We start from the raw sequence: 19,275 nt of genomic DNA on the forward strand, positions 1-19,275 counted from the left end.
GTCACAAGTTACCAGTGGGCAAAGCAGCCAAATGTAGGGCACCTCTGGCTAGAGTGGCCTCACTTTAGAAGATTGTAGCTATTAGAGAACACCCCATCCCTCCAGAAGCCGAAGCTGTGAAATGTGAGGGACATTTTTGTTTGTTCACGACCCCAGTACATAGCTATGGCCGTGAGGCAGAACTAGCTTTGAGGACACAGCCCTCTTGTTTGAGGAAATACTGACTAAAACAAAAAAGTTGCTTTTTGCCTAATTTTCTAGAACTGAAGAAGGAAAATGAAAAGGTTAAGTACTACCGCAGGGTGAACTTACGTTACACTGACTTGGAGTGGACGGCAGCTCCATGGCTGCTGAGTGGACTCACAGGTCCCTGAGTCCTCCTCCACTGCTGTTCACCGTGCTTACTGGTGTGTGTCTCAGACACTGCAGTTTTGTTTTTTTGTTTATGGTTTAAAAAAAAAAAAAAAAACAACAGTTGCTTTTAAGGACAATAAGACAAGCTTATTTCCAGGATTCTTCTGTAGCACCATTAAGCTACCAGCTGAATTCCAATGGGGGATTGGGTGGCTACCTCACACAGAAAATAAGTATTTGTTTTATTTATTCTTGGACTATGATTTCTTAATAACAACAGGAAAAGAGAATATGCTGGATTAACCTTCATGTTTGAAAAACCTTTTAATACTGGGTATTCTGGGTCTATACTGAAGTGGTAAGGAAGGTAGCTTTGAGCATTTTTATCATGTGACCGGAAAGGGAATACTTTAGAAGATGAATGGCTATGATTGCTCTATTCAGGAAGAAGACTCTTGAATGTCCTTTAGGCAACTGTAACACTTTATGATACTGAAGAAACTCATCCAGTGTAGCCGGTGTTAATACAGCCTGAATATGAGACTATTCCACTAACAATCAAACTTAAAAAATCAGTAGGTTGCTCTCATATATTTATTAACATTATGGTCAGAACTAGAGAAAGGGCTTATTGAGTTCTGTCAAATTAATAAATACAACAACTTAACAGTAAAAGAATGCAGTCTGATTAGCTACTTTAGCAGAAATTCCTGGACACAAGACACTTGGTATATGCTCTACTCTGACAGACAAGAGGACTGCACAGCAAGGAAGCTGTGCGTTCTAGGTATGGTTGTGAGGTAAAGGACTGTGAAGAACTAGAACTGGTGTGATTGCTTTGGAGGTGGAACAAGATAGTAAAACTAGAAGTGGAACTAAGATTGGTTAATCTTAGTCAAAGGGAATAGATATTTTGTATTTTGACTTAAAATTGTCAATCAGTTGGTTACTCAAGAAGTGTCTCCTTGAAGTTTTGCAACAGTTGGCCTTGTTAGATGGGGCCACAGCGGCAGAGCTACCGCATCGTTGGCACTCCAACATGGAGCGGGCCTAGAACGTGACCTAGCAAGGGAAGGAAGGACAAAGGACAAGGGGCTAGGAAGGGCGAGCATTTTTGTCTTCCTCCATTTTCTTTTGTCTGATGAGGCAAAATCATTGCACAAGGATTTCCAAACGAAGACGCAGAAGGACCGGCTTCCAAGTGTAAAGATCAATTAGTATAAATTGTTACTGTTTCCATGTACACAGTTCAGCAGACACACTAAGTGCTTCCTCCACATTTGACAGTTTGGAGAAGGTGTTATCCCCTTGGCCTTGCGATGTATGGAGTACGAAAAGGCGCTCTGCAGGCACACAGGCAAACTCAACTACTTAAGCACAACAGCATAAAAGATGGAGAAGAGTAACAGTGAAATGCATGTTTCCTTCCCTTTGTTAAACTGGGGTTTCAAGCAAACTAGGTTAGTGGCATCAAATAAAGCTTTAATAAAACACGAGAATGGCAAAGGTTTTGCTTGATTTTCTCTTTTACTACTTGAATTTGTTTAAAAGCACAGACACTTGTGTCTTAACAGCAGAAGTAGTGTTCCCTTTCATTATCTTAATAAAGTATTTGCCCTTTTGATGCAAATGATTTGACTGTGCTATCTAACAGCTGAACTGGTGGCACAAGATTGATGGAATATTTACTGCAGCAAGGTCCTTGTAAATCAAAATCTGAGCTTTACATAAAAATCTTATTTATAAAAAATATAATACCAAGTACAGTGAGAATGGAGCATGGAGCTGCAGTGCTCCCTGCCTGGGCCATGTGGAAGTGGCTTTTGCTACAGTGCTTGCTTAATGGCACAAGTGAAAAGCTGAGTAAGGCAAACACTTGAAGAGGCAGTTTTCTGTAAACTTCTTGGGGTGGGGCAATCTCCTCTCTTGGGACAGACACTGATTGAGATGGCTAAGATCAGAAGGTGTGACCCTTGGCTACAGCTGACACCTCACAGACTGAGACAGTTCCTGCTGGAAGATGAGACCAGTTCACTTGCTTTAGGAGAGAGGTTATCACTGTAGCCTTCTGCCTTGACTGTTACCATGGGCAGCATTCAGCTGGTGGCCCCCATGGAAAAAATCACCTAAACCTTTTCCTAAGTGAAAAGATACAAAATAAGCTAAGTCTTTAGAAAACTTTCCTTAGCTTAAAGCTCCCGAGGAGCCTACATCATTACTAAGCAACTTTGTTAGCAGGGTAGCTTGACCCAGATGCTCTATATTATTCCCACCCACTTGGTACCTAATAGTAAGAAACCGCAATGACACTTGCAAAACAAACTGATCTTGAGCAAGTCTGGCCTCTTCTCATGTCCTCACTTGGAACTTTCCGGCCTTTGTGATATACTTGACTCCTTTAAATGGCTTATACTTCTCACCATACATGTCCAAGCGGTTCACTTTTAAGCCTGTGTCAAAAAGAATGAAACAAGTAATTACTACCCGAGTAATAATGCAGTACTTGTTTGGCAATGAACGCTGTGCCCTCCATGTGCCCTGCACAGTGCTCCATTCATCATTTTGGAAACAATATCCCTTTTCTAGTACCCACATGCTGTCCTCTAGGGAGCATGGCCTTAGTTAAGATGCCCCTGTGGACAGAAACATGCTCACGAAACGAGCTAATTCCACTCTCGTGAACACAAATGACAGTTTCTCCAACTCTTGAATGAAGGCGAGGTGAGCTATGTGTGATGGAAGAGCGTCAGATAAGCTGTGCTCCCAAATGGCTGCTGCTGCTCCTGTGTTAGCTTTTCTACACTCCTATCCCCAATTTCCCACAATGCACAGCAAGTGTGTTGTTACCTGAAATAGCAAGCTGCTGGATCTTGAACTGTATGTTGAGGTTTGGGTTCTCTTCTGGCTTGGGTGCTCCTGACTGTAAATTTACCAGTCCTTTAAGACTTGGGAGCTTTTGTGGAGTAATTTTCCCCACATCCCATGCTAGTACCTTAAAAAGACATGAGAAAAAAATCTGAACTGTTACAGACATGCTCAGAGGTTAGCAGATGGTATAAACTACACAAAATGAAGCAGTGTCTTGGAAAACAGGAGAAGCCTGGAACAGACAATTGGCTTCTGTTCTAATCACCAAACGTTCAGTTACAGCAAAATGGCCTGTGTGGGCCTGAGCAATGATGTAAACATGGCTGCAGTTCTGGTGAAGGGCTGACTGAGGATGTGGACTCGCCTGCTCACACTTACTGGGTCCCCAGAGAGGCTCTTTGAATTCTTAAGATGACACATCTTAAGAGGCCTGAAGAAGGTGTCAGATTCCCTGGAGCTGGAGTTAAAGGCAACTGTGTACCTCAAACATGGTTTTTGGGAACCAAACGACTGTTCTACAATAGCAGTGTATGTTCTTAGACCCTGAGCCATCTCTCCAGCCCCAAGGTTAGAGGATCTTTTAATGTCCTATGCCTTTAACTTCCACACTCTGAAAGTAGAGGCAAGAGTGTCTGTGAGTTCCAGGACAGCCAGAACTACATCAAGAAACTGTCTCAAAAATGCTCTATGAGTTTATTTAAAAAAAAAAAAAATCATCACACCTTCTCAGTTAAGAGTGGTAGAACATGCTTTTTACTAAGCATAGAGCAAAGGCAAGTAGCTTTGAGCCAGCCTGGGCTACAAGTAAGACCTTCTCCTCCCCCATTTCAAACAAAACAACAAAAACAAAACAGCATACCGCATTTATCAAGTACTCTATTCTGCTGAAAACTTACGTTTCCTACATAAGCAGGAAGCAAGGGAGCTGAGGGAAAACCATCTTGTCTAGATCTCTGAAAACCCTTAGCTAAAGATGTGTAAGCAAGGTAAGGATCCTGCTTCCTAACTACTATGACCTCCACCCACAACCACAAAACAGACAGCAGAACACGTCTCATTCTTGATTCCAAATGCCTGTACCTTGGTGACGGGATCGAATGTATAGCTGCCTTGTGTTGGTGTCAGGTTCATATTCAGCACAACTTTTGGCATGTGAACAGTCACTGTGATTCCTTCAATCGTTTTTCCCATATTCTGTTTTGGTCCAATTGTTATATCAAATCTACCACAAGAGCTGTTTTCCTTAAAGCTGATATTATGTTTCACATACACTGGAATTGCCACTAGACTAAAAAGGACAGAGAGAAAGATACAAAAGAACATTAGGTATACAATGAGAGGTATGGGACCACTCTAGATGTAGTATGTGTCCCATGATCTCTGTAACTGTGCCACAGGGCCATAGATCCTAGCAGATTAGGCTATGCACTAGGGTTGTTGAGCACATTAAAGTTCTGGTACCAATGTGCTAGAACTGTATGGTGTGGTACAAATACATAAACCAAAACAGAAATCTCCTTTAAATACCATATAAACAACTGAGATAAAGGGTTATAGTTAAAAAAAAAATTAAAAAAAGAGCCCATTAAAAAAATTTAAAGCACTAAGAAATATTTTCTCAGAAAAAAGCTTCAGTTTTGTTTTATTACCCCAATGTTTTCTGAAATTTTAAGGGACAAGTTATCTACAGCTGTTAAACTTTAAAATTCAATGCAAGCTGAATGTGGTGGCAGAAGCTGAGGCAGGAGGATCCAGAGTTTGAGGCTAGCCTGGATAACAAGTTAAGACACCGTTTTAAAAACAAGAACCACCTCGAAACCCAAACTCAGTGTAGAGAACGGTGACTTGAAGCAGGTCGTTTGGATGTCTTAGGTTTCCTGTCTTGTTAGTTTACAGACCATAGTGACTATGGTACTGAGTTCCTGGTTTGCCCAGGTCATGCATAGTCCAAAGGCTTGTTCTTAGTCATAGATTTTAACTTATTCTCTCTCACTACTTTTCTACACTTCCAGGTTCAGAAACACTAACTGTTTTGGGTACATATCATTACCAGTTCTCACTAGGTCTCCAGGTGAGCCAGGGCTAAAGGAGCATTGATAAACTCACGAAACTGTAAAGGTGAAACGAGAACTGGGAATCCTATTCAAATTGTCTGTGTCTGCAAATGCTAGCTGATGCATTAACTTACTTTTGTGAGCTGACGCGGTATGATATGAGTCGGAAATTTCCATCGGGAGGAATGAATGACAAAACTCTCTCAGATTCCCAGCGTTTGAACCGGATGCATGGGTGGAAGCTGACATCATCTAGAAGCCTTGGGTTCTGTAAGGAAGAGAAAAAGCCATATGCAGAGACTATAAGGAGTATGACGACAGGATTTACATCTAAATCACCTTACAGTGCTGTAACCTGTTAGAGTTTGCAAACATTTTACATACATCACTTTCCCTGAGGGTTATAAACTATGGAACCATCGATGAAAACGGAGCTTCAAGAGTCAAGAGACACTGGGAACAGAGACGGAAGCAGAACACACTTCTCTCCGCTGTCTGCAGCAGTGTGTCATCTAAAGCAATGCAAGTATCAATGGCCTCCTGCACAAGCAAAGCCAATCCTCAGGAAAAACAACAGTGGAGACACAAAAGCCAGACAGCGAATCCACAGCCAGTTCTAGCATATTCTAGGTGAAGACATCTCTCTGACCTTTCCATCAAGGCCATGTTCACCTGTCAACTACTGTCTGGAAAGCTATGCTAGGAATATTCCTGGGGTAATCCTTTGTAACCTAACATATACACTCCAGGGCTGGACTTAGAAGGTAGAGGGTGTTTCCAAGCCCGAGGATCTGAGTTTGCTCTCTAGGATCCTCATGGTAGAAGGAGACCATCAATTCCTAGAAGTTGTTCTCTCATCTCCACATGTCTGCCCTGGCAAATGCATGCCAAGTCAAACACACACATAAATACGACATAAGTAAAATTTTAGATAACAATTTTATTTCAGCAATTATCACATCATTTAGCATTTCAAATGTATTATGCATACAAGGGACTATAGAACAGATCATAACTTACCATGAAAGAGAGAGAGAGATCAGGCATTCCAGACAGCTTAATGCAAGCATCAATGACACCTTGAATTTCTGCAAAGACTGTAGATCCTAAAGAAAGAAAAAGCTGATAACCTTAATGGAATCTGGGTCCTCTCTAGAGATATCACTGTATCTAGAAATGGAAATACATTCTGGTTGTCAGACTCACAGGCTGTGCACCTCACTGACAGGCGAGAGGACAGAGGATGGATTCAGACCTATTACACCAGTTTCAACAGTTTCTTACTGGCTACACCTAACTAGCTAGAGTATAATTATTCTAAGAAAGATCAAACCTTTAGAGAGTCAACTGTGTAAGGTTATTTGGACAGAAGTTTAAAGTATTTTGATACAATTTAAAGATGAAGCAGGTTTCACATAATGGACTAAGTTATAGGCTTGGGCTAGAGTGGGGAGAAGACAAGACAATACCTGTCACCCATTCCCATATACCAACTAGTTGTATGGGGCTGAGCAGGTCACACAGTTCTGAGTCTCGGTGGCTTTGTGTATACATTGTGAGCATAGAATGAGAGGTTTCAAAAATGAAACTTTATGATTCTAATATTTACCACCAATGCTTTTTCTGGTTAAAACCAACCAGAAGAGGCCTTTAGCAGGAACGCTATACAGAGTGGAGAAGCATGGGTACCACAGATATGTAATACCTGTCAGATGAGTAACTGCAAGAGGGACTTAGAAACATCTGGCAATATCTCAACCAGTAGTTGTGATAATTACATGTAGCCTTTGGGCAGAACAAAAGAATTTATACATCATAGAAAATGAATGTTTCTCTGCTGAAAAACTCCTGCTAAGGGATTTATTTCAGTTTTCCATTCAACTTGTATTGACTGAAGTTTTCCCCAGAAGACCACATGTACATAGTTACCTGATTTATCTATAATCGCATCTATCTCTTCGACTACATCAAAGTAGGCTTCATTGTTGGTGTACTTTACACCTGCTCGACGCCACGGGATGTTGGACAGCTGCCCAGTGGGGAGCGTGTCCCCAACATTACTACTGCCTAGGATTAGAAAAGAAGAGCTACAGTGGGTGTGTGCAAGGTTATTAGAAAGATTATGAAAAGAAAAGAATGCTTTAGTTTCTACTTTAATGTTTGGATTTTCCTTCATAGCAGCTGTGATGGGCTCTAGAATGCTGGAGGCACATTCTACACCAGAGACCAGAGAAAGGCCATGCGCCCCTGTGTCTACCAGTTAGACCAAGATAAAGGCATTCATTTTTCTTCTGCTTCCTGTTTATTAGCAGTAACCTGACCTAATTCCAGTGGTTCAACAAGAGTTCTGTCCTGCTGCCAGCAATGAAAAGGGGGCTGGCTACTTCACACCCCTGCTGATGAGAAGTGTCCACTGAGAAGACTTGAGAACCTGGCTCCTCTACATAAGGCACTGCCACTCTCTGTGGAGTTCCCAGGCACAGCACATACTTTTGTTGACTCCCACTTTAAATCAGCATTGAGAATGCAGCTCTACAGCACAGCATTTGCCTAGCACGTGCAAGGCTCTGTATTCAATCCCAGCACCGCAGAAACAAAACAGAGCGAAGAAAACAAACAAAACAAACAAAAAGCCCAACTCCTTTCTTAAAGTCAGTCTATCTAATGTTCAGCATCTGACTAGCTTCCTGGAAAACTGTATGTATGGTTATCTCAACAGAGACCCTTCCACTGAGATTTACTAAACATTTTGTTTAGTTTACATTTTAATTCAGAAGTAACACATTTGCATAGCAGTAAAAAGCAGTAAATTTATAAAACAACAACAAAAATCTGTTTCCTATTACTAACACCAGGTACTGTTAACATTTAGGCATGTTTCTTTAAATAGTCCCCCCATAAGTAGCATTTACCAATGTGTTTCTATTTTGGTAATTATGATTTTCTTACAGCTGTAAAGCCAGGAGTAGGGCTGGAATTTGTAATCCTAGCATTTGAGAGACAAAGTAAGAGGACAACAGGAAGTCTGAGGCCAGCCTGGTCAGAGTGAGTTCCAGGCCACGCACGGCTACACGGTAAAACCCGTTTTCATAAAGCAATAAATAAAAAATTAGGACAGGAAACAAGACATGGAGCACAGTCCTGTAATTCTAACACTTAGGAGTCCAAGGCATCACTAGTTTAAAGCCAGCCTGAGCTGCTTAGGAGAGCTGTCTCTAAAGACAAAACAAAATACACACAAAAGCACCTCATAAACATAAAATATGGTTTCAGGGCTGAAGATGTAACAGGCAGAGTGCTTGCCTAGAATGCATAAAACCTTTTGTTTTAAGTCCAGCATTGAATGGTGGAGTGTGTACTTTAACCCCAGCACTTGTGAGGAAGTGGAGGCAGGAGGATTGCAAATTCAGTCATTCTTGGCTACACAGCAACACAATACATTCCACTCTAGATTAGTTTTTAAAGACAAGGAATGTGTATAGTCCAGGATGGCTTAGAACTGGGGATCCTCCCACATCAGCCCCCCAAATGCTAGAGAAGTGTGTGCAGCTAACAAGATTAACATTAGTTTTAGTCTATTTATTGCTGGTGATCCTGTCTCCAGCCTGTTACTTTCCAAGTGTTTTAGAAAAACACTGCTTTAATCATATTATTTCCCTGTTCAGAAACCTTTAGTGCTCCCTGCTTGTTTTCTGATAAAAGTTAAATGTTTTGTTTAGCCCCAGCACAAGTGTTCTCCCATCTCGGCTTCCTGTCCTGCTGGGACGGGAAGAGGCGTAGGCCAATTGCACCTTCTCCGAATGTCCTTCAGCGCTCAGTTATGAACAGCTCTACTTCTGCTCGAGGGGCTGACACAGCTCAGCCTCCCACTTTATGTGTATTTTCCTCATAAGTGCTCTTACTTATCTTACTCCACATTCTACTGATTCTGCTGGGTCCTGTGCTAGGGCCACTTGGTAGTTCAAGAAAGATTACTTCAACTATTGAACCATTCTTTGGTATGTGTACATAGGTGTGGCACTAGGAAACAGACGCAGGGCTTTAGTTTAATAATCAAGACTCCGTATCCGTGAACTTACAACTGCTCTCCTTTAGTTGCCCTAGTAGTTGGGATTACAGGTGTGCACACCACATCCAGCCTGAACAATTCTCTTATATGTCATCATCCCATGCTATAGTTTTACATTACACATTAGTAATTTTTTCCTATCCATTTTTTTTCTTAAAAGTTAAAAAGTATGAAATGGGCTGGAGAGATGGCTCAGTGGATAAAAGTGCTTGCTATACAGACATGAGGACCTGCCAGATCCCCGGACACACATAAAAAGATGGATGTGGCTATGTGCCACACATGGCTAGGGCTGGGAGCCAACCTAGCTCTAGGTTCAGAGGACCTTTTCTCCTCAACAAAGAACTCGGGTGAGAGCAACAGAACATGACGCCTAATGTCCTCCATGCACATGCACACATTCATAATACATATTTTAAAACGTATACGGCAAAAATAAGGATGGCTGGCTCCTTAGCTAAAAATAGTCAATGTGAACATTTTAGTATTTTTCTCTTTGTAAATATCTCTCTCTCTGTCTGTCTGCTTGCCTGTCTGTCTACCTACTTATCTCTCTATCTGTCTGTCTACCTACCTACCTACCTATGTATCTATCAAGTTTGTGCTGTTTCCCCCACTAAACACACTTAGTACTGTGAGAGATCTGCAGTGCCTCACTACAGTGTCCATGAAATACCACAGTGCTCTTTAAAATGTTTAGATATTTAAACCGTTTTCCCAGAGTGTAATTCCCCAACGTTAAAAGGACAACCAGAGATTTGGCTGGAGAGGTATACAGCATTCAGTAAGAATCTTCCTTTATTAGACTTTTTTTTCTTTTGCATGGAATCCCATTATGTAGCTCTGGCTAGCCTGGAACTCACTCTGTAGACCAGGCTGGTCTCAAATTCTCCTGAATGCTAGGATTAAAGGCTTGTGCCACCACGCCCGCTTTTTGTAGATTTAATCAAAGGATGATCTGAATATACTGAATTTCTAGATATGGTCTAGAATTATACCCAATTGAAAGCTTATTTATAAAAAAGCATAAGGCCCAATATGCATGACATCTACTAATGATCTAATTTTCTACTGACTAGTTTTTCTTTACTGAAGTATTGTGCATTGAACCCAGCAACAGGAAAATGAGCTGTATAACCCTAAAAGTCCTTTGTCCTTCAAGACTGAGCCTCTTTCAATAAACAAAACAAAACAAATTTCTCATTCTATATACCAAATTGGCCCTGAACTTAGCAATTCCCAAGTGATATGATTACACATGTGAGCTGCACCTGACATATTATCTGTTTCTGTTACTGTTCTCCACCCCCCAAAAGAAAAGGGGGCCTGGCCAGATGGGCCAGTGGGTAAAGGCATTGATGCTATGCCTTAGGACCTGATTCAATCTCTAGATTGCATGTGGTAGAGGGGGAGAACCAACTCTGTCTTCTGACCTCTATGTGTACACTATGGCATGTGTGCATTCATGTGCACACACACTTACACACCGAGAGAGAGAGAGAGAGAGAGAGAGAGAGAGAGAGAGAGAGAGAGAGAAGAGATATACATTCATTTAAACATTATTGGTAACTTTAATTTTGGCCAAACTGAACTGTCCTAATAGTCTGTCATATGAGCAAAATGAGCTGTTCATACAGTTTCAATGGATCAGTTCCTAGCAGTGTTTTCATTTTTCATACCTGTAATAGAATTGACGACAGAACGTAGAATTGTTGGTGGTTTAATCAGTTCTTTCAGAATGTTAGATTCGGTAGCCAGTGGGAATCCATTGTCTAACATTTCTTCCAAGAGCTCATACACTATGACCACATTATCCTTAATTGCAGCCTCTGAACACTCACCAAAGTAGTCCTAACAAAACAGTCATGGTGTTGAACAAGAGAAGGCAGGGAGGAAGGCTTGCTGTTCTTAATCCCCTTTGTAAACTACTGGAGTAAACTAATAGTAGGTTAACTCATGGTTAATGAGGCTAGAAATATATAGGCTTGAAAAAAATTCTCTATGGAAGTCCTAACATTTCTCTTCAATATTTTCTTATTGTATTTATACTGAGCTGATTCCTACTATATCATGCCAGAAAGTACTGAGACATTAATCTGGAATGTGAGGCATAAACTTCATTTGCCCTATTAACCCACACCCAAACACTTACAGAGCTTTAAGCCATTTGGTTTACTCGTCAAAACAATAGGAAATAGACAACAGAAATATAAAGGATCTCACGATCAATAAAAACTTTGCGATGATCCAGAGAATGCTTGCTGGAGGGCACTCCTGTCTCCTCATGATATAATTTGCCGCACATAAAAAACAATGAGTAGAGTGGCGATGTGTGCTACCGTATACCCTCTGCACGTGTTTATGAGATATGTTTAGTTACAAAGAGAAGTCAGAAGTACACAGAAACTTCAATAACCAGTGTGTGTGTGTGTGTGTGTGTGTGTGTGTGTGTGTGTGTGTGTGTGTGTGTGTGTGTGTGTGTGTGTGTGTGTGTGTGTGTGTGTGTGTGTGTGTGTGTGTGTGTGTGTGTGTGTGTGTGTGTGTGTGTGTGTGTGTGTGTGTGTGTGTGTGTGTGTGTGTGTGTGTGTGTGTGTGTGTCTCTGTCTGTCTGTCTGTCTGTCTCCTTGAACTATCTTGGGTGATTTAGTTTCAACAGTTTGACAGATACAAACCTGAAAAGTGTCAGCAACTCGATGCAGAAACTCAATTACAAAGAGAGGTGGCACTTCAGTCTGTATCACAGACACGAAGAAGAGCTTATCCCGGTAGATACTAATGAGGTAGTGGTGAGGTGTTGAAATGACAGGTGGTACATTTTCAACATCAGCAGCTTTCTCCTGAGCTTCAAAGAAATAGTCACACACAGACTGGCTTACAACACTCTTCCAGTGTTTTTCTAGAAATATGTCGCCAGAACAGTTGATGAGAAATAGACTGTGGATCATTTTCTGTGAAGGAAAACAAAGGGGGCTGGAGGTTATACTTATTGTACTCTGAAAATGCACAGTTGCAGTAGATGGCAGTGAATGCAGAGACTCACCACTGGACGATGCACAGAGAGTTACTTTGGAGCACTCAGCCTGAAATAGGAGGTCTATCAAACCCCTCCCCTCAAGACTCAGGGAACTGTGTACAAGAGAGAAGAGTCCAAGAATCAGAAGTGGTGGAGACTCCAAGGAAAGAAACAATATCTTCCAGGCGCAACAGAGATGATACACATAAGAACTCGTATAGACTCTGACACCACACAAAGACCTCCACAAATTCAAACTAGACAAAAATCCCAGGGTAGAGAAAGGGACACAGACACAAAGTCTTACTCCTAACCAAGAAGTGTTTGCAACTGATACATGCTAGGAAAGGGAAAATTGTTTTTCTCCAATACAGTATCACTGGGTAGGGTAGGCACCATCCACAGGAGTAGTTGGCTAACACAAGGATGACTGTGTATGTGTGAATGTATGTATACACATTCTGTTTTGTTTTGGTTTTTTTTTTGTCCTACTGTGTTTTTTATTTGATTTTCTTTCTTCCTTTTCATTTTTAAGGGAAGAGAACATGAAGTTGGAAAGGTAGGGAAGAGGGAAGGACCTGGGTAGAGGAAGGAGAAAGAATATAATAAAAATATGTTAAATGAAAAAATATCATTGTCACATTGCCTTGACATAAAAACCAAAGGCAATGTAAATAATAGCAGATTAATATTACTTAAGAACTCAGATGGAAAAGTTCTTAATTCTAGAAAACAAAATTCAGCAACTATTTTTTAAAAAATACAGTTAATTCCAAGAATGCAAGTTTATTTAACACAAGATAGTTAATCAGTATAATATACAATATATGCCAGTTAGTTCTGTTAACTTGACACAATCTAGGTAAATCTGGAAGAGAAAGTCTAATTGAGGAATTCTCTCCATTAGACTGTTCTGTGGGCATATCTGTTGGTCATTTTCTTGATAAATGATAAATACAGGAGGACCCAGCCCATGGTGGGTGGTATAAGCTCTAGACATGTGGTCCTGGGTGGTGTGAGAAGCTGAGTAAGCCACTAAGCAGCATTCCTCTGTTCCTCCATGGTTCCTGCCTCTGCATTTTCTTTATTTCCTGACCTGACTTCCCTCAATGGACAACTATGATTAGGACGGTTAAGCCAAATACACCCTTTCTTCAAAAGTTGCTTTTGGCCATGGCATTTATCATACTGACATCTGGTCATGATATCACTATCGGTAGATACTATAGTCAATGTGCTGTTCTGGCTTGCTTTATGAGGAGAGTTGGAGGGTATGCTCCGCATAGAAACCAAAACATGCTCTTGTTTTTATGATGAGAAAGTTTAATTGATTAGAGTAGAAAAAAAAAGAATTGACACAGGTTATCTTAAAACACTAGGCCCCTGGAACGCAGTGGCACTCCATTATCACAACCCTCTCTAAGACAGTTGCTTGTTTTGACTGGTTTCTTTATTTTAGAGCTAGATTTCCACTCACTTTCTTAAGCCGGTGAAAAAGTCTTTCCAGGAAAGTTTCCACCAAAGTTGTTTTTATTGGCAGTAGTTCACGTTTCAGAATGCTGTGTAGTCAAACCAGTCAGTGGATTTACTGTTGTTATCCTTTGTGCTGAGATGAGAGCATAACACTTCCAGCACTCAACAGCACTTGGCTTTAAAACCTAGTTTAACCTCCAATAATATTATCCATATTATGACCAAGTGCCTAATGTATATAAGAAGCAACGCCCCATGAAGCAGAATAAATTATCCTATTTCTTTAGCCACTTATGCTTTTAATAGCTGCAGTTATGTTGTTCCTTACTTTATTGAATTCTCTTAGAAAACTACACAGGGACAACCACCACAAACTGTGTGGGGTGTGTGTGTGTAATTTCTGAATTGCAAATCACACCATCCGAGTTTTGATTGTAGTGTAATTGCTTCATGGATCCTCTTTATGTGTGAATTCTTCCTGACAATTACAATAGTCAAAATATCCTTGGAAGTCAAGTATGTCTTTTTCTTTTTAGATAGTCTTACATTGCTAAATTCATGGCCTTAGGCTATCCCTTACCACAGCATCTTAAGTAACAGGGACTACAGTCATTCACCACACCCAAGGTTCCTTCTGCACAGAGCATAAAGGAGGCACAGAATGGGGTAGATCGAGTTAATGCAAGAGCATTCTCACAGCAGGCTCAGCAGAAGCATGTGTGACAGTCCTTTAGTCTTCGTCATCCTGACTAGCCGCTAGACTAAACTAGACTAAACACCTCCTAGAAAGGTGTTTACAGGAGCCTTGCTTGTTCCTTGACCCAGAACTGATCTTATTCTGCATGTAAATAAAGTGGTATAAAAGCAGATAGGAAAATAAAACACATGCTTCAGCCTCAAAACTGGCTGGAGTCATGTTAAATGTTGTCTGATGGTCTTTTTTCTTTCTAATCCTCACTGCTGCCCTGGAGAGCCTGCTGGCTCGGTCAGAATGGCTGATCTATACAGTGAGAGAATGGGAGATGGGGAGATGATCAGGTCAGTAAAGAGCCTGCCGTGTAAGTGTGAGGACCTGGATCCCCAGCACCTTAGCAAAACAGGAGGTGGTGGTTCCTTTCTGTAACTCTAATGGTGGAGTAGGGGTGGGACACTGGGGAGTGGTGACAGGCTTTCTGGCTAGCTATTCTAGCTAGTCGGTGAGCCTCAGGTTCAGTGAGACTGCCTCAGGAAACAAGATGGAGAACCACAGAGGAAGTCACCCAACTTAAACCTCTGATCCACACACAAATGGGGACCTCTGCAGTTTCATGCACCAGCACGTGCGTGCGCACACACACACACATTCTCACTCAACACACATACAAATATGAAACGATACCCCAAGAAGGATTTTGCTCCTCTGATTCTCAACCAAAATCAATCATTTTTTCCCCATTCAATGAATTGTTCTATATTTTATATATTAGATATTTGGGGATATGATGATGAATTAAACATTTCTATGCTTTTATCTAGTTGCAAATACAAATACAGTAAGAAGCAATTCCTATGACAGGAGAAAGAGAGAGAACTACTGGAATCATCAAGGTTTACACATACAAAAAGAAAACATGAAAGAAATCCAAAACAAATTTTACAACTCTTAAGGTTGAAGAAATGCTGGAAGAAAGGTAACGAAACGACAACAGTCACTGGTCATGGGGCAAGGCCTGCCTTATTTATTGTTCTCAGTGTAATCACAGGTAACTTAATGTTTTATTATTTTGAGGGAAAATATGTAAATCCGATTTACATTTTTAGAGAGATTATACTAATTACACTATGGAAACTGGATAAGATTGCACCAAACTATGTGACACCAGTTAAGAGGTAAGTGATGGATCAGAGCCGGAGAGATGGCTTGGCAGGTTAGGACAAAGCTTGACACCCAGTACCCTTACAACTGTCTGTAAGTCTAGTCCCAGGGGGCCCAGTGCCCTCTTCTGGCCTTTTCAGGCACTGCCCTATTTGGAGCCTGGACTAGAAGGTTAACAAGAGAATGGAGTAAAATGGACAATGAGATTTGGACAGGCTTTGAGAAATAATGTATTTAAGTCTGGGTGTGTGTACAGAAATAAGATGAAGGCTGAAACAGTTTGACATACATACATAATTTGACCCAATTCCTAATACATATGACTCAAATTAAATCACTGTATTCAGGTCTAGTGGTATGTTGTTAATGGGAATTATAAAGAATTACATTCAAAGAAATTATGAACACAGCAAGAAACATTTATGAAAGAAAAACCAGTATTTGAGTAGCAGATGCGTCAAGGAAGTGGAACTAAAAAAAAAAAAAAAACAAACCCTAAGATGGAACTGAAGCAGAATTTTTAAAATGGGGAAGGATTGTGGGAGATTTTTAGTATCTAAAGTGTGTTAACTTATTTCTAGAAGAATGCTACAAAGAAGTCAAGTTGTGAGGATTTAAAAAGATGAATACAAGTGTTTTGTTTTATTTTTTGTTTTTGTTTTTTTTTCCAGATTGGAGATGGCTCACTGGTTAAGAGCATGTTAAACATGCTCCTACAGAAGACCCAGATTCTGCTGGGCTTGGTGTCGAACCTTCAAGGGAAGAGGCAGGGGGATATCTGTGAGTTCCAGGCCAGCTTGGTTTACAAAGCAAATTCCAGGACAGCCAGAGTGGTCACACAGAGAAACCTTGTTTTGAAAACCCAAACAACAACAAAAACACCAAACAAAACACCCCCCCTCCCAGACAACTCCCCCTTTCCCCGAACCCAACCAACCAACCCAGATTCAATCCTAGCACCTACATCAGGCAGATCATAACTCCAGCTCCAGGGATCTACTACCCTTTGTTTCCATAGGCACGGCAGTCATGTATACACACTCACATACAAACACATACAATAATACAAATAAACCCCAAGTAATACAAAAAATAATAAAAATAAGTCTCAAAAAAGGTTTTTACAATTTTCCTTTCTTTTATTTTTTTTTTTCCAAGACAGAATTTCTCTGTGTAACCTTGGCTGTCCTGGAAATCATTCTGAAGACCAGACTGGCCTCCAACTCACGAGTTTGCTTGCTTCTGCCACCCAAGTGCTGGGATTAAAGGTATATGCCATAATTTCTGGCTACCAGTGATCTTTTAAATTTCCGGTCTTTCCCCCCTCGGCCAGCCATATTGTTCCCTACAGATTGTTTGAGAAGTCTTTTTTCCCATAATTTAAATGTGTATTATGTGTATTTGCTGTGGGTTTGTGAATGTTTAAAGTGCAGACCTGTGAAGGCCAGGAGTGGCTGGTGGATCTCCTGAAGCTGGAGATACAGGGGGTGGGATTAAAACCATGCACTGCTTCAGCAGAGGAACAGAGTTCAGTTCCCAGCACCCACCTCAGGCAGGTCAGAACCCTATACTTTCTGGATGTAGTTTTGTATGTACTTCTGTGAGTATATGCCATGTGCATGCAGGGACCTGCAGAGGCCAGAAGAGTACACCACATTCCCTGGAGTTATAGGCTGTTAAGAGCCACCCAATGTGGGTAATGGGACCTGAACTTGGGTTCTCCGTAAGGACAGCAAGTGCTCTTAACTACTAAGCCATCTCTTCCCCATCATCTCCTACCCGAGGTCACACAAATTAGAAAAAAAAAAAAAAAGGAGTAACATATGCCTATTTAAAGTACATCTATGTCTTAGGCATTAAAAAGGGTTTAACTTTTGTTGCTTCGAAAGTAGTTTTGTTTGTTTTTTTAAAGTTTTTATTTTATTTGTAAGGGTGCTCTGTCTCCATGTCTATCTGTGCATTGTGTGTGCAGTGCCCAGAAAAGCCAGAAGAGGAAGTAGGATCCCCATGGCTTTGGAGCTACAGACAGTTGTTAGTCACTGTGTGAGGGCTGGGACTTGAACCTGGGTCCTCCAAAAGTGCACCTAGTGCTCTTAACTGGCAAGCCATCTCTCCAGCTCCAAGACTTTTTTTCTTTTGAAATCCATACCAAGAATATATGATTGTCGTATTGGATGTCAAATGGACATCGGCGATCTTGGCTAAAGTAATTTTGGTGATAACTCAGTAGGATGTTGGCAACGACATTGCAGTATGGTTCTTAGCTAGAAGCAGCAAGTAGGAAAAGGAGACTGAGATGGCTCATCAAAAAAAAAAAAAAAAAAAAAGTGTCTGCTATCAAGCCTAAGGATCTGAGTTTGATCCCTAAGATCCTCATAGTGGAAGGAGAGAATTGTAGCCCAGGAGTTGTCCTCTGACTTCTACTACATGTGTTTCGTGGCATGCCACACAACACAACAAGCAAGTAAATGCAAAAATAAAGTTTAAAAGACAGAAGGCACTGAGAAACAGAAGGTAATAGCAGTGGGAAGGTAAAGGTCCTGTCCTCTCTAAAAACAAAGGGGGCACATTTTCTTTTTTTCAATACAAAGGAAGGAGATTTATATATTTGCTTGCAGAAAATTCCTTTCTTCTGTGTAATGTTTCCAAGTCAAAATCTCAAATAGATAACGCAAAAGAAAAAAAAAAAAAAAAAGCTTTTCGAGTGACCCGACTTCTCAACCAGGAAGTTAAAGCTTCAGTACCAAACAAATCCATGACATCCATTCATCCACTCATCACGCTTCCATACTCCAAGCCGCCTTTTCCGTTTACAGCCCTGTCACCTGTCTCATGAGAAGCTGCTACACCCTTCTCACAGTCTCCCCATCCCAGGCTAGCTAGTCCAGGCACCACCCTATAAAGAGAGCGTTCTCTTAGCGTCATCGGGGGATTTGCCCTCCACGGTCAAACCTGGGGGCTGACAAGTTCAAGTCATCGGTACCCCACCTCACTGTAGATGTCATTTCTCGCGCCTGGGGTCCAGGGTCCGAGAACCCTACGTGGCAGGTGCACCGCTCCCTTCCGGCCCAGCTGACTAGGAAGCCCGTGTGTGAGGGGGAAGGCGCGGCCCTGGTGCACAGCAGCAGGACACTCCTGGAGCCCCAGAGAGAGTCCCGAGCCGGAGCTATGCAGTCTGTTCCCCGGCTTTTGAGATGTCTCCAACCCGGAGACTCCCCGCCCTCACACTCACCCCGACACCTGGGCGAGTCAGTGATTCGGTGCCGGGTCCTCTCTGAACCGAAGCTGAAGCAGCAGAGAAAGCCGCGAGGACCCCGCGCTTGGAGTGCCCAACAGACTGCCTGACTAGCAGCCTCCGAGGCGCCGAGGAGGTCAGCGGGACTAGAAAGAAACAACGAGCGGAAAGGCGTTCAGCGAGAGGCACGGTGTCTCCGGAGGTTGAGGCTCTGAATCTTCCACATTACTCAGGGTCTGGAGGAACAGGGAGATTGGCATTCCCTGAGCGCAGGCGCTCACCCGCAGCCTAACTGCGTCTTGGGTCCCTTACCGTAGTAAATGAGGTCCTGGAGGGAAGGGACTTCAGACGCGC

General features: G+C 41.7%; 1 protein-coding gene across 3 annotated transcripts; it reads right to left on the reverse strand.

Annotated features, from left to right (window-relative positions):
* Nucleotides 1-934: 934 nt before the first annotated feature.
* Nucleotides 935-19,253, reverse strand: Ap3m1 (adaptor related protein complex 3 subunit mu 1). 3 transcript variants are annotated; one of them, XM_032917900.1, is made up of 9 exons: nt 18,919-19,225; nt 12,018-12,293; nt 11,025-11,196; nt 7,206-7,343; nt 6,297-6,382; nt 5,411-5,544; nt 4,303-4,510; nt 3,202-3,346; nt 935-2,804 (listed from the first exon to the last, which is right to left on the reverse strand). In XM_032917900.1, the coding sequence occupies exons 2-9, from the start codon at nt 12,288-12,290 to the stop codon at nt 2,704-2,706; spliced, it is 1,257 nt and encodes a 418-aa protein (XP_032773791.1). In that variant the 5' UTR covers nt 12,291-12,293; nt 18,919-19,225; the 3' UTR covers nt 935-2,703. The 3 variants fall into 3 exon arrangements, with proteins under 3 accessions (XP_032773791.1, XP_032773792.1, XP_032773793.1); XM_032917901.1 differs by having other exon boundaries at nt 1,863-2,804; nt 18,675-18,940; XM_032917902.1 differs by lacking the exon at nt 18,919-19,225 and adding an exon at nt 19,234-19,253 and having other exon boundaries at nt 2,166-2,804.
* Between the last annotated feature and the right edge of the window lie 22 nt (nt 19,254-19,275).

The sequence above is a fragment of the Rattus rattus genome, chromosome 12 (assembly GCF_011064425.1).
Source record: "Rattus rattus isolate New Zealand chromosome 12, Rrattus_CSIRO_v1, whole genome shotgun sequence".
Classification (NCBI taxonomy): Eukaryota; Metazoa; Chordata; class Mammalia; order Rodentia; family Muridae; genus Rattus; species Rattus rattus.